Source organism: Dasypus novemcinctus, chromosome 21 (assembly GCF_030445035.2).
Source record: "Dasypus novemcinctus isolate mDasNov1 chromosome 21, mDasNov1.1.hap2, whole genome shotgun sequence".
Taxonomy (NCBI): domain Eukaryota; kingdom Metazoa; phylum Chordata; class Mammalia; order Cingulata; family Dasypodidae; genus Dasypus; species Dasypus novemcinctus.
This window is the reverse complement of record NC_080693.1, coordinates 34,453,226-34,480,594: the sequence shown is the minus strand read 5'-3', so window position 1 is coordinate 34,480,594 and position 27,369 is coordinate 34,453,226. Positions and strand designations below refer to the sequence as shown.

Sequence of the window (27,369 nt, the reverse complement as noted above, 5' to 3'; positions counted from 1 at the left end):
ATAAGATGATGCAACAAAAAGAAACACAGATTCCTGGTGCCGCTGATAAGGATAGAAGCAGTCACAGACAGCAAATGGACACAGAGAGCAGACAACTGGGGGGGGGCAGGAACGGGAAAGAAAGAAATAAAAAATAAAATAAAATAAAATAAAAATCCCATACACTTCAACACATGGACTTATTGAGGAAACAAACATCAGCTCCACCTTGGGCCTTTAACCAATTCATGGTACACCAGGGCGATTTAATAAAATCTTACTGACAAGAACTTAAGGCAAAGGCTGGCCTGAGTAAAATACTTTAATTATAAAATAATTTTAGAGAAATGTGAACAGAAACCAGTTTATAATTAGCATAACCATGTAAATTTTGTTTTTAATTGGCTGGAAACAGCTCGGTTTTCTTAAGTATTATAAACCTCCCCTAAAAGCTTCTTTATTGTTTTTAATTTCCTTACCAAATGCTTCTTATGCAGATAATGCAACTCTTTTAAACTCTTATTTCTAATTAGTAGAATCTGAATTAATGGGATTTTATGGTATTGCAATTCCTGACTACAGAGACTCCATTGTGCCCAGGAGTGTAACTTTGCAGGCAACAGAAGGGCATTAGATTTTTTTGACTAGGGTTCTTTAGTATTTGGCAGATGTGTGGTATAAAGAATGACTAATATCTCTTGGTAAGATTAATTCCATAAGAGGAGAGATTAGGGAGGAACATACAGTCTACAACTCCCAAGACACAGTAGAGAGGACTTTACAGTCCTCGGCTAACTGACTTACATGTCCGTGAAGAGAGCTGGAGAGTCAGGTCGGTGGGACTGCACATCTTGCATAGCATTCCATTCATTGACTGAGGATTGATCTGAGTTGATATGGCTCTCGTAATAACTCACCCATGTGAGAAACAAACTGCCTGGGTAGTAGTTATGCATTCTGGCCACTTCACAAGCCTTGTGTAAACTCTGGAGTGCAGACCTGAAAGATATGCAGGGAAATGAGCACCTTAGAACTGTGCAGTACCAAAACGCCAATGATCCCAAACTCTTTCAATTTTTGAATCCTACAGAATTTGGCCTCTGGAGAATCTACTACCTGGAATATAAGATTTTCTGATTCTGATTATACTATGTAATCAATCCATAGCAAAAGACTAGAGAGTTCTTGCTGAAAGATGTGATGAATAATTAAGAAGGGGTGAGAGGACAGGGGAAGTGACCATTTACCAACGAAAAATAGGTCCAGGGGCCTGTGGTGCTCATGAAGATCCTATAGTTTCCAACCATGCTGTGGCTATGCTGTATCATTAGAGCACTAAAGTGCTCAACAATTTACTATATAGAGATAAGTTTCCTTTGGCACAGATTCATGTTACAGCACAAATTCCCTATGATCTTTAGACGCTCCAAAGAGATCCCATAGACAGATGATGTCCCCAAGCCTTGAGATCATGTCCTTTAATATCCAGGAAGTACTGATATAATGACATTTACCATTCTTGCTGCCTTAGTCAGCTAGTCTCTAACTTTATTGATGTACTTGAGCTACTTTCTAAGAACAGTTCTGGTTATTCTGAGACTAATTAAACCTTCTGACTCTGAACTCAGGTACCCAAGAAGGGCAAACAAAACTGAGGAGTACCTTTTTATTATAAACTTGGGGAATGCTTAAGCCAGAAGTGCTTGAAAATAAGTTACACAAGAGCAGACACCTTTGTAGATTTTGTTTACTGATGTCTCTCAAAGAATGACTAGTTCAGGGGCAGAGCTCAACAAATATTTATTGAATGAAATGTCTTATTAGCTATACACTAATGTATTTCTCTTAAGGGAAAAAGACAGTATGTCTACTTCTGTGGCCAATCCACTTATATCTTTTTACCTTAAAACAACAACAACCAAAAAACTGTCCTCCTTTTTTCTCCCCACATAACAAAAGTGATCCATGCTCACTTTAGAAAATTTAGGGACCTCAGATAAAAGGTAATGCCACCACCCAGAAATATCCACTGTAAAAGATTTAGTGTAGATCTTCCCCATTTTCTATGTAAACAAAAATATGACCATATTCTTTATAGATTTATAACTTGATCTTTTAAATTTATGCCTATCCTCAATATCTTTCCATGTTGATAAATATTCAACTATATTATTTTTAAATGGTTGCATTGTATTTAATGTTATGGATGTACCATAATTTAATTGATTCCTATTCTCATAGCTAAGATATTTATATACACCATACACCCATGGTTATTACCTTAGGATGAATTCTTAGACATCGAACTACTAGGTCAAACAGTATGTAAAATTATAAAGCATGATGGCAAATCACTCTTCAGAAAGGATGCTCCAGTACATTCTCCCAATAGTATATGACAGTGATAGTGTCTATTCCTTAGGTCCTTGTCAACACACTATATGGTAAATTGGGGAAAAATACACAAATCTGATAAGGGAAAAATGTGCCAGTCCAAATTTATTAGGGAAACGGATTTTTCCTTAAAAATCAAAAGTAAGGAATCTTTTAAAAATGGTTTCTATTACTCGAAGTGAGATCAAATTCTTACAGAATTTCAGCAAACCAGTTTAATTACACAGATTCAATGGGGCCAGCTTAGCCCAAGGTACAGGATATACAATCCATGTCTTCTTTATCTGGGGAACAGGTGCTTCAAAAGCCCAAGTATCTGGTACAACTGCCCTAAGATACACTTAAAACCTGGTCACCTCAGATGCTTCAGCTGCACAGAGGAGTGGGAGGCTGTAACAACTATCTTCCTGAGAAGGAAACACCTGGTTTAAATGCCACTTTGATCTCTACATTGTCTATTTTGTTTCTGGTAACTCTGAATTCACTACCCCCCATGTGGTATACCAAAAAAAGTTTATTCTGCAATAAGTGAATAGAGCTAGGACTATTTAGAACATCAAAACTTGACCTGAAGTTTTTCCTTGAATTTCCATTGTCATAAGAATTCAGACTGATTCACACTTCTCGCAAACACACAACTGAAAATGCTGTTGTTTATGGGGCTTCCTGCTATTTGGTTTTACTTGGTACCTGGGAATAAATAGGTCAGTTGGCTTTAACTGAGCCTTAGTCAAAGGAAGTAATGAGTTTTCCATGAGAATCTTACCTGTGAAATATGCCCTAAATCTAAAAATCTGGTCTAAACACATGACCTCAAACTATGTCTTACCTCAATTACTGCACAAAATGATAGGATTGTTAATTGTTTGGTGAATGTCTTAGCACCTCACCCACCTAAATCCTATCAATTCTGTCATTCAGGGGTAGTTGATCTCCCTGGAGTCTTTTCCAGGCTCCTTTATTTCTTGTTTGGCTTGCCTTCTGTCCATGCCACTCCTCACAAGGACTTCCACTAAAGGACAAGCAGCTTGAATGAGGAACTGAAATTAAAATCTTGACTAAGGGATGAACTCTGAATCTTAAAGTCACATCATTCCCTGGTCATATTAGGTAATTTTTCTAGATAGTTTGGGATTAAGAGAATAAATCTATTCTGTCTAATATAAGAGATACTTCCATACCAGTTATGCAACCTCTCCAAAACCTGAATTTTCTCATCTGTAACAGGGGCTAATATAATAATACTAGTTTTGGGGATTAGTGTGATGGTTAAATGTAATCCATGTAAAGCACTTGGAAAAATGCCTGGTATACAAAAGCTTCAGTATGCTACTTGGTTATTATACCAACTACAATGTTTTCTCTAGGTTTTATTTGCATTATGCAAACAGACAATAGAAGTTTAAATGGAAACTTATCTATTAATATTGTAACCTCCATCAAAACTTATCCCTGACTACCTTAAGAAACTGAAAGCTAATGTGGAGCAGTGTGATGTTCTAGACTTGGCTGTGCTACTAAGTTGATGAATGTGTCCCTATAAAACTCAGCTCCAACTGGCTAACCATTAAGTCTCTTCCAGAGTCTAAGAATACCTCTGAATTTCACTGTTCACCAATGTACAAGGTCTTTGACCAGGAAAGTTTGAAAATTACACTTCCAGATTATCTTTATACCACACAAACAATTCATATAAAATCCTTTATAAGCAAACATACCCTATAGGAGTTTTCATAGTGAATTTTACCATTTCAAATGCTACTTCTCATAAAATACCATTCCAATAGCGTATTAAAAAACTTTCATAGAGATAGTAAAAGTCATCTTACCACATTGCCTGCACAGATACAGGCTTGAATATGTGAACTCTGTTATCAGTTGATACGCTGAATCCACTAAAGACAAAAAAGAACAAGAAAAAAATCCACAAATGAGAGTGAGTTACTTCGGTTGTGATTTTTCAATGTCATTTCCAAGGCTAAAAACAGCTGGCTCAGCAGAAGGAATTATCAGGCACTTCATACAGTAGTTAACGAGAGTAAAGGACTTGATCAAAAAGCTTCAACAAATTGTCTGATTTAATGCCAGGCAAACTGAATGGACTCCGACATTGGTGTCAGGGAACTATATAAAGTTTCCAAGCTGTAGCTCCAGACAAATTGTACAACAGTATATTTCTATTTGGAAGTCTTATGGGTTTTTGGTAAACCTGACCCTGGTTTTATAAATGGGAGCAAATATCTTGGTCTCCTGGGGACACATTCCAAAACACCAGGAGGTAGGGGTGGAGGTGGAGTCGCTGGAAGGAACTGGCACAGGAAAGGGGTTATACGGTAGGCCGACAGCTGGCAGAGGCAGCAAGAGGTTGTTTGAAACAGAAGGTACCCTCAGGGAGAGCACTGCAACAGTCCCCACATGCTCAGATTAAAGAATGAGCCAATGAACCAGTTCTTTGTCTGGATTCTTACCATAGTCAATCTAGAAGAACAGAAGTGAGAGGGCCTGGCAAGTTGTATTTTTACTCCATTTTACAAAAGGGGAGTTTAAAAGGACTCACTGAGCTGCTGACATGACAATTCAGGTGGGCATACTGGGTGTCCCATTCAGCTGAATGAATGGGCAGCAAAATGGATTCCCACCCCTTGGTTTTCTGTAGGAGAAAAGGGAAAGCTCTTACCCATCACCATCCAAATGAATTAGGGTGTCACTCCAGAGAGGCAGGACTAAACCCATTGTACAAGTGCTACTGTAAGACAAGAAACAGTACATAAGTTCCTTCTTGTTATTTTGAGAAATAGTTCTTTGTTTATTAACTCTTTTAGCACAAAGGATATACCCCTAAACCTGAAATTCTGACATGAGCGTTAGAGTGGAGAAATTTCTATCGTATTGTTATTAACCCCATGTATGTGCCCAGGAGTTGCTTCAAAGAGGTGGTTAATCAGTTCCTTGAATATTTAACAAAGAAAATTTACTGACTGAGCATTCAGTATTGGCCATCTTGTAAATGGTCACTGTCCAAAAAAAAAAATCCAGGTGATTGCTACTGTCTAGCATTTGGCAAATCTCAGCCAAGCATCACAGAAACCAACTCAACTCCAAGGATTGTTTATAATACCAAAACAATTGCTGGTTGCTGAATATCTCTGGACATGTCATTGGCTCAATTCTAATTTTGAGGTTTATACAGATTTATTGAACACCAGAACATACTCAATAGTCTGAAAGGGAAAGGGAATTTAAAAAATGTAAAGAAGTCATTGTCAATGTGTCATCAAGTTAGAGAGATAAAATAAGACAATATACACTTTATTTATTTTTTAAAGATTTATTTATTTATTTCTCTCCCCTCCCCCCCCACCCCAGTGGTCTGTTCTCTGTGTCTATTTGCTGCGTCTTGTCCGCTTCTGTTGTTGTCAGCAGCATGGGAATCTGTGTCTCTTTTTGTTGAGTCATCTTGCTGCGTCAGCTCCCCATTTGCAGGGCCCCACTCCTGGGCAGGCTTCACTTTCTTTCACGATGGGCAGTTCTCCTTACGGGGTGCACTTCTTGTGCATGGGGCTCCCCTACGCAGGGGACACCCTGCATGGCAGGGCGCTCCTTGCGTGCATCAGCACTGCACATGGGCCAGCTACACACGGGTCAAGGAGGTCCGGGGTTTGAACCGCGGACCTCCCATGTGATAGATGGATGCCCTAACCACTGGGCCAAGTGCGCCGCCCCAACATACACTTTAAATAAAATGATGCTTGGTGGTTATGCACTGAACTAGCATCACTGAAATGCAGAGTTAATAGAAATATCAACAACCAACAAAAGGGGAGCCCTAGTAAAATATACCGAAATTTTATTTAAGGCACATACTAGCCCAGGAAGGAAACTGGCTTTAAATTAATGGGACAGGTTGGGATAGGAAGCCATGAACTACCAACCATGTCACCCCACTTCTCTGGACAACTGTAACCAAGCCCAAAATTCTACCACTTTCTCTAAGACTGCCATTAACTATCATTTTCCCCCTTTAGCCAGTTTCCTAAAGGCTTCTATGCCCCCTCCCTGCCAATGTACATAAGAAGGAATGTGATATAGTAGAAAGAACCTTGAATATGGGTGGTAGGACAACATAATATGGTTAAGAACATGGGTATTAGAGTTGGATGGGCTCTGGAACCCGGGGGTTCTGGCACTAACAGTGTCATCTTAGACAAGCTATTTCATTGCTTTATGTCCCAGTTTCCTGGTCTATAAAACTGGGATGAAAACATCATCTTCACTGGGCTATTTTGAAGAGTAAATTAGATAATGCACAAAAAATACAGAGAGTAGTGCCTCAGACATTAACAACTATCATTTATTGAGCAGTTTTGTTAAAAGATCTAGATTTGATTTCAGTATTTCAACTCTTCTTGATAAATTATTTAACCAGCCTCAATATCTTCATCCTAAATTATAGATAGACAAAATCTACCTCATAGATGTAAAGTATTTAAAGTAAAACAACATATGTGAATGTATAGTCATGTAAAACAAATGCTGACTATGGATCTGTAGTGGGTAGTCTGAAAGTGATGGGGAAGGGGAGAGCATTATAAGCATATTTTTTTAAGTTTTATTTTTTATTTATTTATTTTTAAAGATTTATTTATTTATTTTTAATTCCGCCCCCCCCCCCCCGCCTGGTTGTCTGTTCTCTGTGTCTATTTGCTGCGTCTTGTTTCTTTGTCCGCTTCTGTTGTCGTTAGCGGCATGGGAAGTGTGGGCGGCGCCATTCCTGGTCAGGCTGCACTTTCTTTCGCGCTGGGCGGCTCTCCTTATGGGGCGCACTCCTTGCGCATGGGGCTCCCTTACACAGGGGACACCCCTGCGTGGCGCGGCACTCCTTGCGCGCATCAGCGCTGTGCATGGGCCAGCTCCACACGGGTCAAGGAGGCCCGGGGTTTGAACCGTGGACCTCCCATGTGGTAGACGGACACCCTAACCACTGGGCCAAGTCCGTTTCCCCTATAAGCATACTTTAAAAACAATGAGAGGAACAATATCAAGTGTTGACTGCTGGAGTCCCTGCAGTGCTGAGGGAGGCCAGTCCCTAGTTGGGCTGTCTAATGCTTTTCACTGCACATGTTGGCTTGGGTTACTCAATACCCCACTAGTGCTTCCAGAGCTTGGAAGAGTCAAATCAAGATTGGAATGGCTTATCCACATTGCAACTCTGGGCCTGTACACCAGAGGCATAGCTATGATGCCAGAGTCAAGGAACTAGTAAGAGAGCTTCACCATGATTTTTGTTGATTAAATGAGAGTACAGATAAAACTTGTTTTGAAAATGACTTCCCAAGGAACAGTAAGTTTATTTTTAGAATAGTTTTTTTTTTCCATTGCATGCTTAGCAGGGTTCCTAGGAACAAGCATGATTTGGGTTATAAATATGAAGGGTTGATCACTCAGTGACAAATCTAGAAATTAAGTAACCTAGAAGCCACAGAAGCTCCAAAAAGTGAGATCCACAAGCTGGTGACCAAACATTAGTTAAACTTTGAGCATGCAACAATGATACGTAGGAAACAACATCACATTTTCAGCTCTTAATAAGGTCAGGATGCATTTTTTTTTACATTAAGACATAACATTTTCACACAAAGGGAAAAGGAGGCCTAGATTAGGCATACCTGGCATTTTCACCCAGATTACTTTGATTCTCATGAGATTTTCTCTATTAAAGTATAGCTACTTATTTTTTTTTTAAAGATTTATTTTTTATTTAGTTCTCTCCTCTTTCCCCCTTTCCCAGTTGTCTGCTTTGTGTCCATTCGCTGTGTGTGTTCTCTTGTGTCCGCTTGTATTTTGTCAGTGGCACTGGGAATCTGTGTCTCTTTTTGTTGCGTCACCTTGCTGCATTAGCTCTCCGTGTGTGCAGCACCACTCCTGGGCAGGCTGCACTTTTTTTGCGCAGAGCAGCTTTCCTTACTGGGCACACTCCTTGTGCGTGGGGCTCCCCTATGCGGGGGACATCCTGCATGGCATGGCACTCCTTGCGCACGTCAGCACTGTGCATGGGCCAGCTCACCACACAGGTCAGGAGGCCCTGGGTTTGAACCCTGGACCTCTCATGTGGTAGGTGGACACTCTGTTAAGCTAAATCCACTTCCCATATCGTTACTTATTTTAATAAATACTCAACTCATTACAAAATATTTACTGAGCTTCCACCATGTGCCAGACAATGCCCCCAAGACACTGGGGTTACAAAGAGAAATTTAAAAAACAAAACCATAAAGCTCTATTACTTTATGACTTGAAATATATCCAATGCAATTTAGAAAACAAGGTTACATTGTATATTAAAAAATATAACAGTTTTCAAAAAACTTGTAAATAGTCTAAATGGATGGGTTGCAAGATATCTCAGGAACTACTTGGGGGAAGAGGATGCGGCTCAAGCAACTGGGCTACCGTCTACTATATAGGAGGTCTAGGGGTCAATGCCCAGGGCCTCCTGGTGAAGACAAGCTGGCCCATGTGGCGAGCTGGCCCATGTGCAGTGCTGGCCTGCATGGAGTACTGCCCTATGCAGGAGGGCTGCCCCATACAGGCGTGCTACCCTGTGCAGGTTCTGGCCCACACACAGAGCTGGCGCAGCAAGATGAAGCAACAAAAAGAGACACAGAGGAGAGATAATAAGAGATGCAGTGGATCAGGGAGCTGAGGTGGTACAAGAGAATGATCGCCTCTTTCCCCCTCTGGTCGGTCCCAGAATCAGTTCTTGGAGCCGCTTAATGAGAATACAGACAGACACTGAAGAACACACAGTGAATGGACACAGAGAGCAGACAATGGGGGAACAGGGGAGAAATAAATAAATACATCTTTAATAAAAAATAAAAGAACTACTTGGAATTAACATGTCATAATCTTGACTTTCACTCTGGTTTAACATTGTTTTGAAACATTAACTTTTTATATGAAAAATGATACAAATTCCTTCAACAGTAATTGAAATAGAAATGATACTAGATTACCTGAGCATCATTATTCTGAAGTGATCAGCTTCTCTCTTATTATTCAAGGAGCTCATTCAAGCAGAGGATGTATGTGAAATTCATAATATCAAGTTGACCAAACAGAATGAACTACATTCTAGCTTTTCATGTCACATTTTATTTTTCATAAACTAAAATTTGTTTTTGTTAGTATATCTTGGCACATATGATTCAGGCAGGACTATTACAGAATATAGACTAAGTGGTTGACTGAAGATAAATTACTGGGTACAGATATTAATAAACATTCTTTATGATTTCTAAGGAAATTTAGGACAAAGTGAAAGAGAAGATTAGCTATTTGATTGTCTGCCCTCTGGGTCAGGAGAATCTGCAGTTGTGGCCTTCCTCTCTAAGGGAAGATTCAAGTCAAGTTCCCATGCAGCCCCAATTCCTATTTTACAGTGTTTCCAAGATTGGGGTAAGGGAGAGCTAAACAGGAAATTATGATCTAGTAATGGTTGAACTTTATGCAACAAAGGAAATATTCTATATATGTACTGTTCAACTGAACTTTATGCAATGATCGAAAGATTCTATACATGTACTGTACAATATGGTAGCCACACATGGCTACTGAAGTACTTAAAATGTGGCTTGTTGTGTCAGGAATTTTTCATTTCATTTCACTTTAATTTATTTAAATAGCTACATGTGATTAGTGGCTATCATACCAGAGAGCACAGATCTAGAGAAATAAAAACCCTAATCAGAAATCCTAGAATCCTACATGAATATAGGCAAGGTAGGTGCCCTTATAGAATAAATGCATACCGGATGGTCTATTGCATAGGCAACACCAGAGGTTAAAGGGATCCAGGGGGTGGCTTCCTAAACGTGGTGCAGAAGCCTGAGTATCTTCTGAGCATACAATTAAAGGTTGTAAGTGGCATACTAGGTGACAACTTTGGCCTTCTGATCTTTGTGAACCCATGAGTCATTTTCAGGTTGACTACTATATATATGCTCAGGTAATCACTACTTTGGGAAACTTTCTAATGACAATGTAATTTTTTTTTCCAACTTGAGGACAATCAAAATCATTTCTACTATCCTCTTCTCTTTATGGCTAAATTCCCCCCAGACCTGGGTCACAGCCCTAGCTACTCCACAGTTCCATTCTGGTCCTAAACCAGGAAGTCAGTGCTTTGAGACATCTGGCAGGATTTCCTGAGGCTTATTATCTAGAGTGGAAAGATTTGCTTAGCAGCCACATTCCACAGTCTTCCCAAGGTTTCTCCAGAAAAAGTTGGAAGATAAAAAAGGAAAGCAACAAACCTTAAGGACCCAAAACAGACAGGTTCTGTGTGATATCTTTTTTTTAAAATATACTTTCTAATTTTTTAAATAAGATACTTAGATGTGTGATATTTTTAATCATAGGATGTAAAGTGAAGCTAAAGCCAAAGACTTATGATTATAATAGGCTCTGCTTTGAGTTTAAGGAACCATTTTCTCCTCCTTTTTTAACTCAGAAGAAAAGGACGAATAAGGTTTGGTAAAAGCAAGATTTAAGGACATTAATAAATACATGACACTGGAATTAAAGTGGGATCTCTTTGAACCCAGAACCCACTGGTACAGTATAATAAAGGAGGCATGACATGGAATCATTAAAGTGACTCATTCCTGATTAAAATATAGTGGACTGCCAAGAAAAGGTAGCTTTTCTCCTGGAAATGTAAGTTTAAATCATTTGTTTTATATCATGACTACTTAACAATGATAGGAATGTAAGGAATAATGTTAAGTTAGGAATACATGATTGAAGACATTAGCTAAACATGCTCATCTTTCAAGACTGTGTTTCTAAGTTTTATGTTCTCTGGTTTTATGCACTGAATTTTATTTATTTTTTTATTTTTAAAGAAGCTTTAGATTACATAAATGTTACATAAAAAATATAGGGGATTCCCATATGCCCCACCTCCTCCCCTGCACTGAACTTTAAAAGTAGAACTACACAAGAGGTTTTCTGATAACTCAAGAGGCAACCACGGGGAGGAGTGGGGTGGGGTGGGGAGTGGGAGTACATGGGAACCTCTTATATTTTTTAATGCAACATTTTGTATGATCTATGTATCTTAAAAAAAAAGATAATAAAAATAATAATAATACTAAAAAAAGAGGCAACCAGGGAGCGGATGTGGCTCAAGAGGTTGAGCTCCCACCTCCCACATGGAAGGTCCTTGGTTTGGTTTCTGGTGTCTCCTGGAAAAAAAAAAAAAAGAATAACAAGCAAAACAAAGAAAAAAAAAAAACCAACTCAGGAAAGCTGATGTGGCTCAGTGATTGAGTGCTGGCTCCCATATATGAGATTCTGGATTTAATCCCTGATTTCTGATATCTCAAAAATAAAAGGAAGTGACCAGACACCTCTAAAATGCTCAACAAACTCCAACAGGCTAAACCCAAATAGACCCACACCACATCATACTATAATCAAACTGTCAAATGCCAAAGAGAAAGAGAGAATTCTAAAAGTCACAAGAGGGAAGCAGCATGTCATGTGCAAAGGAGCCTCAGAAACCATGGAGGCAAGAAGGCAGTAGGAGTAGATGCAGTTCAAGCAATTGAGCACCTGCTTCCTATACGGGAGTCCTGGTTTCAGATTCCAGGGCCTTCTTAAAAACAAAAAAACAAGCAACAAGCAAACAAATGAAAAACCCAACTCAGAGTTGCTGATGTGGTTCAGTGGTTGTGTGCCAGCTTCCCCAGGTTCAATATCCCATGCCTTAAAAAAAAAAGAAAATGAGGGAGGGATTAAGATATTCCCACATACATAAAGGCTGAGGGAATCTGTTATCACCAGCCCAGCCTATAAGAAATGGTAAAAGAAATTGTGCAGATTAAGAGGAAAAGACACAGGCAAATTCACTGAAGCCACAGGAAGAAATAAAGATCTTCTGTAAAGAAAACGACATGGGTCAATAAAATATCAGTTATACTGCATTTTTGATTTGTAACTCCACTGTTTACTTCCTACAGGATCTAAAATACAAATGCAGGAAACGGACTTTGGCCCAGTGGTTAGGGCGTCCGTCTACCATATGGGAGGTCCACGGTTCAAACCCCGGGCCTCCTCGACCCGTGTGGAGCTGGCCATGCGCAGTGCTGATGCACGCAAGGAGTGCCGTGCCACGCAAGGGTGTCCCCCGCGTGGGGGAGCCCCCACGCGCAAGGAGTGCGCCCGTGAGGAAAGCCGCCCAGCGTGAAAAGAAAGTGCAGCCTGCCCAGGAATGGCGCCGCCCACACTTCCTGTGCCGCTGACGACAACAGAAGCGGACAAAGAAACAAGACGCAACAAATAGACACCAAGAACAGACAACCAGGGGAGGGGGGGAAATTAAATAAATAAATAAATCTTAAAAAAAAAAAATACAAATGCATAAAACACGATATATCAGTGGTTTTGGACTTACAGTGTATAAATACGTAATTTGTGACAAGAACTGAATGAAGGTGAGGGAAGAGAGGGGTATAGGAAAACAGTTTATGCCTGGTATTGAAGTTTAATTGGTATCAAAATAATCTAGATTGCTACAGATTTAGGGTCTTAAATATAAGCCCCATGGTATCAGAGAATATACAAACTCACAGAGACTGAAGGTAGAGTATAAGTTACTGGGGTGGGGGGTGGGGCAGAGACGTAATGAGTTAATGCAGAACAAGTGTGGAGTTTCTGTTTGGGATGAAGGGAAAGTTCTAGTAAGGGATATTGGTTAGGGTACTACAATGCTGGGAATGTTATTAATCCCACTGAATGGTATACTTGGGAAGGGCTGTGGTGGGGAGGAAAATTTATGTTATATGTATGTTTTCACAATTTAAAAAAAAGAAACTAAAGAGATGGCAATTAAATATAACACATGGTTCATGGATGGGATCTAAGAATAGAGAGAAAGCTCAAAAGGACATTATTGAGACACTGAAAAATGGAATATAGAGTATAAGCTTTAAATCAATGTTTAAGTTTCTTGAATTTGGTAACTGCACTTAAGGTGAGTACATAAGTGAATATCCTTGCTCTTAGGAAACATACATGGATGCGTTATGTGTCCAAGGAGTATGATATGTACAACCTGCTCTGAAATGTTCAGAAGACATATAGTTTGACAGATCGATCAATAGATGGACAGACAGACTAATAGATGTGGCAAAAGTGGCAAAATATTAAGATTGGTGGATCTGGGTATCTGTGGGAAGGGGTATGTTGGAATTCTCTGTGTAGGGTTTGTATTATTTTTCCAACTGTTCTCTAAGTTTGAAATTGTTTCAAAACAAAGTAAAGAAGAAAAAAAAAAGGCAACAAGCACAGGTTATTTAAAAAGGAGTTTTCCCATGACTCTTTTTGTGCTACCATACCTGTCATTAGAGGAGAAATCCATTCCAAGGACAATACTTTCTTCAGTGTCTTGTCTACCATTAGTTGAAACCACTACCATATAGCGTGTTCGATTCTGGTAAGTACTTTCCAGTCTCACAGCCTAGAAGTTAACAGACAATACAGAAAGTAAAAATTTAAGAAATTTAGAAGGTCAATTTTTAGATCATGTGATTCAAAGATCAGCTTCATAAGCACAGGAAGGGGGGGGCAGCATAATCAGTTGTTAGAAGATCTAAATTCATGGGGGGGAAGCGGATTTGGCCCAATGGATAGGGTGCCCGTCTACCACATGGGAAGTCCGCGGTTCAAACCCTGGGCCTCCTTGACCCATGTGGAGCTGGCCCATGCTTAGTGCTGATGTGTGCAAGGAGTGCCATGCCACGCAGGGGTGCCCCCCCCCCCCGTCGGGGAGCCCCACGTGCAAGGAATGCGCCCTGTAAGGAGAGCCGCCCAGTGAGAAAGAAAGCACAGCCTGCCTAGGAATGGTGCCGCACACACGGAGAGTTGACGCAACAAGATGACGCACAAAAAGAGACACAGATTCCCATGTTGCTGACAACAACAGAAGCGGACAAAAAGAACATGCAGCAAACAGACACAGAGAACAGACTACTGGGGCAGGGAGGGGGGGAGGAGAGAAAAATAAAATTAAAAAAAAAATTCATGGGGAGTGGATGGTGGATGTAGCTCAGTGGTTGAGCATCTGCTTCCCATGTACAAGGTCTGGGTTCATTCCCCAGGACCTCCTCAAAATAAAAAAAAAAAAAAGATCTAAATTCAAGCTTACACATTAGCTAAATAACTTTCAGTAGGTTTCTAAATTAATTGGAGATAAATAAAAATGTGTATAACAACAGGTTGTAAGCATCTTATGAAATAATGCAGCTTATGCACAGTGCCTGGCACACAGTAAATGCTCAATAATGTTTGCCATTAATTTACTTTATAATAACATGTACTGAAGACCCACAAGAGAAATTTGAGTATGTGAATGTGAGCATTAAACTCACAGATCAGATGGCAATTTCCACAATTATAATATGATGCAATATTTTAGCATCATGTAAGAGGATTATTGGCTGTGCTCTATAGAATCCTTTCAGATTATATACAAGATTTTCTTCTTTAGTTTCAACAATAATGAAAGAAAATTGCTTTTTCAGAAGGTTTTCATACTACTTTTTCTCAAGAGTTTTTTTTTTTTTTTAAGATTTATTTATTTCCCCTCCCTCTTTCCCCCTCCCCGTTGTCTGATCTCTGTGTCCATTCACTGTGCATTCTTCTGTGTCTGCTTGTCTTCTCTTTTAGGAAGTACTGGGAACTAATCCTGGGACCTTCCACAGTGGGAGGGATGTGCTCCATCTCTTTCTTGCGCCACCTCAGCTCCTTGGTCTGCTGCATCTCTCACTGTCTCTCCTCTGAGTCTCTCTGTTGCATCATCTTTTTTTTTTTTTTTTTTTTTTTTTAAATTTTTTTATTTTTTATTGACTTTGTAATAATATTACATTAAAAATATATATGTGAGGTCCCATTCAACCCCACCCCCCCACCCCCCCTCTCCCCCCCCCCCCCAACAACACTCGTTCCCATCATCATGACACATCCATTGGATTTGGTAAGTACATCTTTGGGCACCTCTGCACCTCATATACATTGGTTCACATCATGGCCCATACTCTCCTCTATTCCATCATGTAGGCCCTGTGAGGATTTACAATGTCCGGTGATTACCTCTGAAGCACCATCCAGGGCAGCTCCATGTCCCGAAGACGCCTCCACCTCTCATCTCTTCCTGCCTTTCCCCATACCCTTTGTCCATTATGTCCACTTTTCCCAATCCAATGCCACCTCTTCTATGTGGACACTGGATTGGTTGTGTCCATTGCACCTTTATGTCAAGAGGAGGCTCAGATTCCACCTGGATGCTGGATGCAATCCTCCCATTTTCAGTTGTAATCACTCTAGGCTCCATGGTGTGGTGGTTGTCCTTCACCTCCATCTTAGCTGAGTGTGGTAAGTCCAATAAATCAGATTGTAGGTGCTGGAGTCTGTTGAGGCTCAGGATCTGGCTATCACATTGTCAGTCCAGAGATTCAAATCCCCTAAATATATCTTAAACCCCAACATTAACTGCACCTCCAGCACATTAGCATGAAAGTCTTATGAAGGGAGATCCCATCTGAGTCCAGATTCATCACACATAAACACCATTTCCAAAGAGGGGCCATCTGCCCTGGTAGTTAACCCCATCGGCCATGACCATAACTCCCATGGGTCTCTTTAGCCCTCAAAGGAACCAATATCTGGGGGTTGTATCTGCTTTATCTGTCTCTCTGACTCTGCTCAGTTGTGCATGAGGGCAAACCTTCTGCCAGCCTCCAGACTCTTTTTTAGAAACTCGTAGCCATATAAACTCATTTCTCCTTTCCATTTCCCCCTTACTTTAGGTCAAACAGCATTTTAAAGTAATGGTATTTTATGTAGACATGGATATTCTGCTGATCCGCATTGAACCTTCCGTATAAGGTCCTTTTCCAGTTGCATCATCAGTTGGTAGTTGATAGTGGTCCCTCGTTGCCAGGGAGGCTCATCCCCGGGTGTCATGTCCCACGCTGGGGGGAAGGCATTGCATTTACATGCTGAGTTTGGCTTCGAGACTGGCCACATTTGAGTAACATGAAGGCTGACAGAAGGAAATTCCCAGGCACAAAGTTGCTCTAGGCCTTGTTATTATTTTGGGTTTATCAGCTCACAAGCATAGTCATTAGTATCAGGGGCTCACTGTTGAACCCTCACTCCCTCCCGGTCCCCACCACTGTACCTGGGAGACTGTCGCTGCTCCCCTAGGGACCACGACAGAGCACCACTGGCCGGGAACCCAGTACCCCCCCTACTGTGGTTTTTAATTGTTGCCACTATGAGTATATCCAAACATTACCATGCACCCTGGACATATGTTCTGTACAGCTCCCTGTCAGTCATATATCATCTGTCATTGGTATCCCATACCAGTATCCCTCCATTGCCATTGTTGAAACACTCTGTGATCCAGAACTCCCCGAAATTTGAAGCCCAATATAATGTCATGGTCCCTTACTAGGGAATGGCATATAGCGATGAGTTTAAAGGATAGATAAAGAACTTGGATAAAGTTAGATAAAGAACTTAGATAAAGAATGTTGACTTGAAAAAATTCCACATCCTATTTTTCCCCCCCCCCCCCCCCCCCTAATTATTCAGCTTTTCTTCACAGGAGTCCTAGACCACAGCAATGTATATATATAATATACAGCACTCCCACACATCCACCAGAAAACCTTTTCCCTTCCACAGTGATACTCTTACGCCCTATTCATATCATATTTACTTAAAGTGATATACAGAGTCTGAGACATTAGCTTTCTAACAAGGTGACATCTGTATTTACATTATGGTGCATACTTTAGGATACACAGTTCTTTACATTTTTAGTTATCCTATGTTTTACATTATGGTTTACATTATCAGTCTGTCATCTCCTATATGTTATGGTGTAATATTACATGTTTTATATCCATCCTTGTGTACTCTCAAGAAACTCCTCTCTTACCCCCCATTTACTTTGGTTCCACACATTTAACGTCCATTTTCCCTTCCACCTTAGTGCCCTCAGTGATAGCCAACCTCCGTTTCCTGAGGAGCCACTTCCAGAGATAGATGGAATAGTGTTCAGGGCCTATCTGTTGCATCATCTTGCTGCGCCAGCTCTCCGCTCGGGTCAGTTTGTCATGCGGGCCAGCATTCCAGCATGGGCCAGTTTGCCTTCACCAGGAGGCCCTGGGAATCAAACCTCCTTGGTAGACAGGAGCCCAATCACTTGAGTCACATCCACTTCCCTCTCAAAAAGTTTTTATTTATTGTGGGAGGAGGGGCACCCGGCTTGCCTCAGTGGCAAACAGTGCGGCAAGAGGTGACACTGCCTCTGCCCACTGGGCCTAGACAAGGTGACCACGCCTGACTAGGCCTTTGCTGCTAACGGCTAGCCGGCACCGCCCTCCCCCTTCCTATCTCCCACCTAGCCCAGCTCTCACTTCCCCTCCCCCCTCCCTTAAACCTAATCTCTTAGTACGCTGTTTGCCCAGCAACAGCTTACAACCACCTATCAGCTTAGTAACAGTGCCAGCCTATCAAGAGTTAGCACATACTCTACCGGCCAATCACTAGCCCAATGCCAGAACATTGCCTTATATGGAAACAGCATTTGCCCTAGCCAATCAGAACCCGCCACACCACTCCCCAATCCTATAAATCTGCATCCCCTTCCGCAATAAACCAGACTTGTGCCATCAGCCTGTCTCCGCGACTCCTTCCTGGGTTGTGCGCCCTCCACGCCTTCGGAGCCCCCGAGGGAATCCTCGGCGGCCGTATGAGGCTTTCTTTCCCATGCCAGGGACCCCTCTCGTCCCACAACGGGACCCCACTCGTCCCTTAACAGGGACCCCGCTCATCCCACAACGGGACCCCACTCGTCCCGCAACAGGGACCCTGCTCGTCCCATAACAGGGACCCCGTTTCATCCCTCAATTTATGATATTTTAAAGGGGATTTCAGAAAATTTGAATATGGGTAGGGTTTTAGATATTAAGGAATTATTGTTTGTTAGTGTGGTAATGGCATTGTAGTTATGTCTTTTCCTTTTTCTTAAGTATTTGGAGTGAAATGACACGATATCTGAGTTTTAGTTAAAAACGTTCCAACAAAAATTTTAAAAAAGGGAAGTATAAAGGAAGTGTCAAAATGTTGACAGCTATTAAGGTTGGCTAATAGGTTCATCAGGACACAATATATGTTCTATTTTTGTATTTTGGAAATCTTCTTTAAAATTCAAAAAAGATACTTTCTGAACTTTAAAATGAAGTAACATGGCCTTCCAGTCAATATTCATTCATATGTTTATTAGGCATCTATTACATACTAGTCACTGTGCAAGTGACTAAGGATTCAGTGATGGAAGGGAGAGACATGGGCCCTGTTCTCATGGAGTATACAGTCTAGTTCTACTTTCCCTTTTATCTGTTAATAATTAAAAAAACCCAAAAAACAGACGAGCCTCTGAAGCCAGGAAAATGTGCTCTGTATTAACACCCACTTCTTATTTCAGAAGAGTAACAGAGTTCCAATTCTATCTGGCTCAAGAAAATTTGATTTCTATTTGGAATTCTTTTAGTGCTGCTCTTCATGGAGTCTCCTTCCCTTTAACTGTCTCTAGCCCAAAGACCCATATTGAACAGTTTACTGAGCCACTTAGCACAGGGAAGAGATGAGACTCCCTATGGCTTTTTGTCTCTATTCTGGTACTCCTAGAAAAAGCTAAAGAAAGCAGGAACAACACCTGAACTGGCTACATTAAACTTGTTTCTAATGAGAGTTGACACAACAAGAATGTAATACCCCAAACCATGCTGAAGCCAAGTGCACACCCGATACAGAGCTATACTGTTGGTCTTATGTTCCATGATACAACATAGCAATATAAACCAAATTCACATATTAGAAGCTAACGGGAACTAAAATGTCAAGGCTTAGCCTTAGTGGGCTGAGACCAAGGAAGGAATATTACACACACGGAGCATGGGTAGTAGTAGTAGTAAATGCACTGATTCTTTCTCTGACTACAAACGCTCCTACAACACATCAATTTAATCAGAAAACCCAAAGCAGGTAAGCTAGAATTTCTCATAAACAAGATCTTAGATAATATTACAAATTTAAACTTGGTCTTGCATTGGTAAGCGCTGAGCTAACTGTCCAGTTTCCTGAATGTGTTAAAAGCTCTTTTATCTTCTGTCAAGGCTCAGAATTTCTGGCAAAACTCATACAAATGGCATGAGAACAACTAAACTATGCTTCTGATAATTTATCAGCTTTGACACCAACCAGTGGCAACTGACTCGCCAAGTCAAAGCTGATAAAAAGAAATAAAATGCTCCAAAAATATTATCTATAATGAAAGTTAGCAGGTAGGCAGCAAGAGTTTCTTTTTAAGCGATATTCAGTTCAAACATTAGTTGTCTCTCTTAAAAAGTAAGGTGTTTATTTATTTATATATAATAGCAGAAGCGTTTCAAACATTTGGCTCCCCCTTGCTTAACTGAGTCATAACAGAAGATCCCTAACCTAATAGAAAGGCCCCAGCCATCTCACATAGAATGAGGTTTGAGTAGCAGGCACATTCAAATTCATTTATGGAAGAACAGCACTTAAGAGTTCTTGGGATTTGATCACAGGCCTCTAGATAGTACCTACAGTAATTACTAAATTCTCACTAAAGGGAAATGGAGTTTTAATCAAGATCAAGAGCCATGATATTTATTCAACACCTGAATTTTAATTAGAAGATTGAGATGTAATCTTTAAAGAAAAAAAATTCTGCAATGCCAGGGGATGGACTTGAGGCTTTAAAGTTCCTTTTATGTCTCAAGATTCTAGATTAAGGAATTAAATAACATTCTAAGAGCCAAAAGCATAAAGAAAAACCTAATATCCATCCTGGTTTGAGGTTTATTTCATATTCCTCTGCTTAGGAGGAAAGTAACAAAATCTAATCTAATCTATTTCATCAAGTTAATCAAAGAAACATAATTTAAAATGGCAGTTTGTATCCAATACTCTAATATTGAAATTGGCAGCAATTCCAATATCTCCTCAGTCTCAAGTACATACAATGACTAGATAATAGGAAAAAGACAATGATTTAGATACATTTGATCAACAAACTAAAGTTCTCATTGAAAAGAACACTACAAAGTCTACTCTAATTATTCAGACAAAACAATTTTGCATTTTTACAACTTGGTGGAAATAGCAATTGAGATAATTATTCCAAGAACATCCATTTATTGTCTAAATTTATAATCCTATGACAAGTTTCAGGTGAACTAGATCCAGCAATCCTAGGACTGAGGTGGACCTGAGAAGTCATCTCCTACCTTTCTTATTTCTGAGAGATAAAGACTCAACCTATTTTCAAAGTTCACTATCAAAGAATGATGTTGAAAGTACCCTCAGTAGTTAATTTAAATGCTTAGCTTATTTACAAGCTGTTTACAAATGCTACTGCATGATGTAATACCTTCTCTCCTCAACATTGTTTAATACCAGGAAATATTCCTTAAGCTGGCACTACAGTTCTGCCTTTAATTTCTCTTCATCAAGAATCTTGTATCATGCCCCTACTTGCAATGTGTATCCATAGGGAAGTCACATCATAAAGGTCCAATGTCTAGACAGGCAATTCATCCAAACTATAAGAGGAAAAGGTTTCAAAAGTTTGCAAATATTAAATTCTAGCCAAAAGAACAACAGTCAATAGCTAAAATGCCATTAATGGACTACAGAGCAGTGTCTTCAAAAGAAACTTATTAGAACTTGAGGGAGTCTATATAAAGTCCTCAAATTAAAAAACAAAACTATGAATTATATTTTGTGTAGCTTTATTAAAATGATTTATTTACTGACATGTAAAGATACTTATGATAAATTGTGAAGAAAGGATGTCACAAAAGAGCATTTATTTTTATCTGATTTTTGTAAAAAACAACAGTCTCTGACACACACACACATATATATACTCCCTCTCTTATATATATTTATACACACACACAAATAGACCGGAAGGACACATCCAAATTGCTAAGAATGGTTTTCTCAGTTTGTAGGATACAGAGTGATTTTTACTTTCTCCTTTTTGTACGGTCTGATTAAGAAGGAAAATTTATATTTAGAAAAAATAAACTCATTTTCATTTTGGGAAAAAATATACAACAGATTGAAAACAAAAACAAAAACAACCTCATTTTCTTAAACTGTCTTACCAAGTACTCAGGAAGACCTTGTATCTTATCAGCACCTCAGTTCTGGTTAAAAACATTTAAAGTTAATTACTATTTTCCTAGTTTAATTTATATTAGATGAGTCTTTGATAATGCACAAAGAGTGCTCTAAACCATTTTCTTCATTTTAGCAGCTAAGTTTACCTAAGTGCTAAAGTTAACGTTTGAGACCTGTAGGTATTTGTAGCACAAAGCTTCCCTAGTTTCATTCTATTTTCAATGCTAAAGCAAAAGGTGGGGTTTGGAGCCTCTATTTGTTGTTACTGGTTTTTTTTTTGTTGTTGTTTGGTTGGTTGGTTTTTAAAGATAATGCCAGGACTTTCAGTTGATTTTGAAACTTTTAACCTTATGCACAAGCCCAAAGTCTAGAGTTTGAGCATTCCAAATTTAACTCAAAACAAAAGGCTTTGAGTTTAACAAATGTTCCTTTCAGTTATAAAAGTGCTAATTTGTCCAAAGTCATACAATGTATTCACTGATTTACTTGAAGATGACTCACTATTCAATAATCTGAAACATAAAGACTATGTATTTGTAACAATTCAAAGCAACTATAAAATGGCTTGTCATTTGAACTGAATTAATTCACAGGCATCAGTTACATTTTCTGACTTTATACTTTATAATGTAAAGTAGCTGAAGCTGCATATTTTAAGTGGGAAAGAAAATATTCAATTGCCAACTCTGCCTTCCAATCTGCTTCCTTAATGCTCTCCCAAGTCTCTCTCTCTTTTTTTTTAAAGATTTATTTATTTATTTATTTAATTTCCCCCCCTCCCCTGGTTGTCTGTTCTTGGTGTCTATTTGCTGCGTCTTGTTTCTTTGTCCGCTTCTGTTGTCGTCAGCGGCACCGGAAGTGTGGGCGGCGCCATTCCTGGGCAGGCTGCTCTTTCTTTTCACGCTGGGCGGCTTTTCCTCATGGGCGCACTCCTTGCGCGTGGGGCTCCCCCACGCGGGGGACACCCTTGCGTGGCACGGCACTCCTTGCGCGCATCAGCACTGCGCACGGCCAGCTCCACACGGGTCAAGGAGGCCCGGGGTTTGAACCGCGGACCTCCCATATGGTAGACGGACGCCCTAACCACTGGGCCAAAGTCCGTTTTCCCCAAGTCTCTCTTTTTAAGAGTTATTTTTTATTTCTTTCTCTCCCCTTCCCTCCCCTCCAGTTGCCTGCTCTGTGTCCATTCGCTGTGTGTTCTTCTGTGCCCGCTTGTATTCTTGTCAGCGGCACCCAGAATCTGTGTCTCATTTTGTTGCGTCATCTTGTTGTGTCAGCTCTCCAAGTGTGCGGTGCCATTCCTGGGCAGGCTGCACTTTTTTCGTGCTGGGTGACTCTCCTTATGGGGTGCACTCCTTGTGCGTGGGGTTTCCCTACGTGAGGGACACCCCTGCCTGGCATGGCTCTCCTTGCGCACATCAGCACTGCCCATGGGCCAGCTCATCACACGGGTCAGGAGGCTTTGGGTTTGAACCGCGGACCTCCCATGTGGTAGGCAGATGCCCTATCCATTGGGCCAAATCCACTTCCTCCACGTCTCTTATGGGTGAAATTATTTCAACATCTAGAAGTGCAATCCACATGCCATAAGGTTATCAATGAGAAAAATATCAAGTGAGTAATGACAGACCTCAGCTTTAGCTTTACCAAAACCACACAATTTTCAGAAGCTATCAACAAACATAATTGGGCATCCAGTATGTGAAGCAGTTGTTCTCAAAGTGATTCCTGAACCAGCAACATCAGCACCACTTGGGAACATGTTAAAAATGTTAAATTCTCATCTCATTACCTCTCTCTCCACTTACCAGAGTTGAACTCTCCCATTGAACAGAGCAAACTCTGGGGGTGGGGGTGGGGCTGGCTCAGCAGTCCATGCTGCAAGAAGCTTTCCCAGTGATTCTGATGTACTCTAAAGTTTGAGAACCACTGCTGAACGGCCTTTCTCACTTTCATTTTACTTTTAAAAAATTATTTAAGATAGCTGTATATCAAGAAATAAGGACAAGATTTATATAAATGTGTAATTTTATTTTTGGGTTACAAGACAAAATAACTATGGAAGAGTTACTTGTTTCTTTTTTTTTTCCCCAAGCATGCACTCCATTTCTTTTCTTTTCTTTTTTTTAAAAAAGATTTATTTATTTATTTAACACCCCCCCCCCCCCGCCCCAGTTGTCTGTTCTCTGTGTCTATTTGCTGCATCTTGTTTCTTTGTCTGCTTCTGTTGTCGTCAGCGGCACGGGAAGTGTGGGCAGCGCCATTCCTGGGCAGGCTGCACTTTCTTTCGCGCTGGGTGGCTCTCCTTACGGGGCGCACTCCTTGCGCATGGGGCTCCCCTACGCGGGGTACACCCCTGCGTGGCACGGCAATCCTTGTGTGCATCAGCACTGCACATGGGCCAGCTCCACACGGGTCAAGGAGGCCCAGGGTTTGAATGGTGGACCTCCCATGTGGCAGACAGACGCCCTAACCACTGGGCCAAGTCCGTTTTCCTACTTGTTTCAATTCCTTTAAATTTCAAGGTTAAGTTTCTAAAAAAAAAATTAACTTTCTTGTTCATATCAAGGACGCTACAGATAAGAGAGCACTAGGATGTAGCATTTTTCCAAGTCAACATGTATTCTATATCTAACCTTTAAACCCATCGCTATATGCCATTTTGCTAGTAAGGGATCCTGACATTATATTGGGCTTCAATCTTCAGGAAGTTCTGGATCACAGAGTGGTTCAACAATGGCAGCAGAGGAATACTGGTATAGGATACTATTGACAGGTGATATATGGCTGACAGGGAGCTATACAGGGCATATGTCCAGGGTGCATGGTAATGTTTGGATATACTCATAGTGGCAACAATTAAAAACTACAGCTGGGGAGGTACTGGGTTCCTGGCTGGGGGTGCTCTGTCATGGTTCCTGGGGGAGCAGCGGCAGTCCCCCAGGTGCAGTGGCAAGGACCGGGAAGGAATGAGGGTCCAACAGTGAGCCCCTGATACTAATGACTATGCTTGTGAGCCTATATGCCTGAAATAAGAACAAGGCCTAGAGCAGCACTGTGCCTGGAAATTTCCTCCTGACAGCCTTCATGTTACTAAATGTGGCCAGTCTCGAAGCCAAACTCAGCATGTAAATGCAACGCCTTCACCCCAGCGTGGGACATGACACCCGGGGATGAGCCTCCCTGGCACCGAGGGACCACCATCAACTACCAACTGATGATGCAACTGGAAAATGACCTTGAATTGAAGGTTCGATGCAGATCAGCAGAATATCCCTGTCTACATATAATAACATGACTTTAAAATGCTGTTTGACCTAATGTAAGGGGGAAAAGGAAAGGAGAAATGAGTTTATATGGCTACGAGTCTCTAGAAAAGAGTCTGGAGGCTGTCAGAAGGATTGCCCTTATGCACAAATGAGCAGAGTCTAAGAGACAGATAATAGCAGATACAATCCCCAGGTATTGGTTCCTTGGAGTGCTAAAGAGACCCATGGGTTCTATGGTCATGGCAGATGGGGTTCACTGCCATGTCAGATGGCCCTTCTTTGGAGCTGGTGTTTCTGCGTGATGAAACTGGACTCAGATGGGATCTCTTTTCATAAGACTTTCATGCTACTTTACTGGAATTGTAGTTGGTGTTGGGGTTTAAGATATATTTAGGGGATTTGAATCTCTGGACTGACAATATGATAGCCAGGCCCTGAGCCTCAAAAGACTCCAGCTCCTACAATCGGATTTATTGGACTCATCTCACTCAGCTAAGATGGAGCTGAAGAAGGACAACCACCACACCATGGAGCCTAGAGTGCCTACAACTGAAAGTGGGAGGATTGCATCCAGTATCCATGTGGAATCTGAGCCTCCTCTTGACATAGAGGTGCAATGGACACAACCAATCCAAGGTCCACAGAGAAAAGGTGGAATTGGAGTGGGAAAAGTGGACATGGTGGCTGATGGGTATGGGGAATGGCAGGAAGAGATGAGATGTGGAGGCGCCTTTGGGACTTGGAGTTGCCCTGGATGGTGCTTCAGGGGCAATCACCGGACATTGTAAATCCTCCCAGGGCCCACTGGATGGAATGGGGGAGAGTATGGGCCATGATGTGGACCATTGACCATGAGGTGCAGAGATGCCCAGAGATGTACTTGCCAGGAGCAATGGATGTGTCATGATGAGGGGAGTGAGTGTTGCTGGGGGGGAAGTGGTGGGGTGGGGTTGAATGGGACCTCATATATTTTTTTAATGTAATATTTTTACAAAATCAATTAAAAAAAAAAAAAGAGAGAGAGCATTAGGGAAGTGGACTTGGCCCAATGGATAGAGCGTCTGCCTACCACATGAGAAGTCTGTGGTTCAAACCCCAGGCCTCCTGACCTGTGTGGAGCTGGCCCATGTGCAGTGCTGATGTGTGCAAGGAGTGCCCTGCCATGCAGGGGTGTTCTCTGCGTAGGGGTGTTCCCCACATAGGGGAGCCCCATGCGCAAGGAGTGCGCCCCTTGAGGAGGGCCGCCCAGCGTGAAAGTGCAGCCTGCCCAAGAATGGTGCTGCACACAGGGAGAGCTGACACAACAAGATGACTCAACAAAAAGAAACACAGATAAGAGAGCATTAGAGAAAGAGAACAATGGAATTTAAACTCTGAACGATATGGGACTAAACAATCAATGATTACACCATAGAGTTCAAAGGCTTGACCATCAACTTTTCAGTCAATCTACTCATTATCTCTCTTTCAGGACAGAAAGTAGGTATCAACTGCACTTAGTATCTCTGTGGCTCTCACCTGGTTTCCAAGTTACCACCCTAACCAAGAAGGGTTCATCATCACACACCTGGATTATTGCAATAACTACCCAGCTGGTCTCTAATTTAAGATGGTCTCCTCCTCCCCTCTATTCTGCACAAACATCTGAGAAATCTTCCTGAAATACTGTAGCTCTCTCATGTCATTCCTTAGCTCAAAAACCTATAATGGTTTACTACTGCTTACTGAAGTGGTAGTATTAACCCAGAGGGCCAGAAAGTAAACATAAATAATGAAGTGGGCACGTGAATATAAATGGGTACACATACATTTTTTAAAAAAGATTTTATTTCTTTCTTTTCACCCCCTTGTTGTTTGTACTTGCTGTATCTGTTCATCTTCCTTGTTTCTTTAGGAGGCACTGGGAACTGAACCTGGGACCTCCAATGTGAGAGGAAGGTACCTAATCACTTGAGCCACCTCCATTCACTGCTTTGTTGGGTCTCTCATTATGTTTTTCCTCTTGTGTCTCTTCCTGCATCACCTTGTTGTGTCAGCTCGTTGTCTTCTTTAGGAGGCACTTTAGGAATCAAACCAGGGACCTCCCATGTGGTAAGTGGGAGCCCAATTGCTTGAGCCACATCCACTTCTTGGGTACACTTACTTTTGGTTTTCTACAAAGAAACATACTCATTCCATTTTTGTTTCCCTTCTTTGATTTGAGGTACTAATATAAAAAAAATAACAGTGCAGAAAGGATGAAAAATGGTGACACATAGCTTCAGGTCCAGGAGACAGTAAATGTGAGGATTCTGTTAAATTATGATCCATCTATAGGGAATAGCAGCTCACTACCTATTTAGCTCTAGTCAAGAACTGCCATGTGAGAACAAAGTCCCAGTGTTGTTAGAATTTTAGATTTTAAGACAAACCCCAAGTTTGGATTTTCATGTGA

The 27,369-nt window shown here is 41.0% G+C and overlaps 1 protein-coding gene across 3 annotated transcripts in view; it reads right to left on the bottom strand.

Annotated features, from left to right (window-relative positions):
• SSH2 (slingshot protein phosphatase 2) overlaps positions 1-27,369 on the bottom strand; it is a 312,427-nt gene that overhangs the window by 41,407 nt on the left and 243,651 nt on the right. For all 3 annotated transcript variants that reach the window (XM_004454370.3, XM_004454372.3, XM_004454371.3), the window contains 4 exons: positions 13,776-13,897; positions 5,051-5,119; positions 4,203-4,268; positions 784-978 (listed from right to left, as the gene is read on the bottom strand). In XM_004454370.3, coding sequence (XP_004454427.2) covers positions 784-978; positions 4,203-4,268; positions 5,051-5,119; positions 13,776-13,897 — 452 coding nt within the window. The remainder of the gene's footprint in view (positions 1-783; positions 979-4,202; positions 4,269-5,050; positions 5,120-13,775; positions 13,898-27,369) is intronic.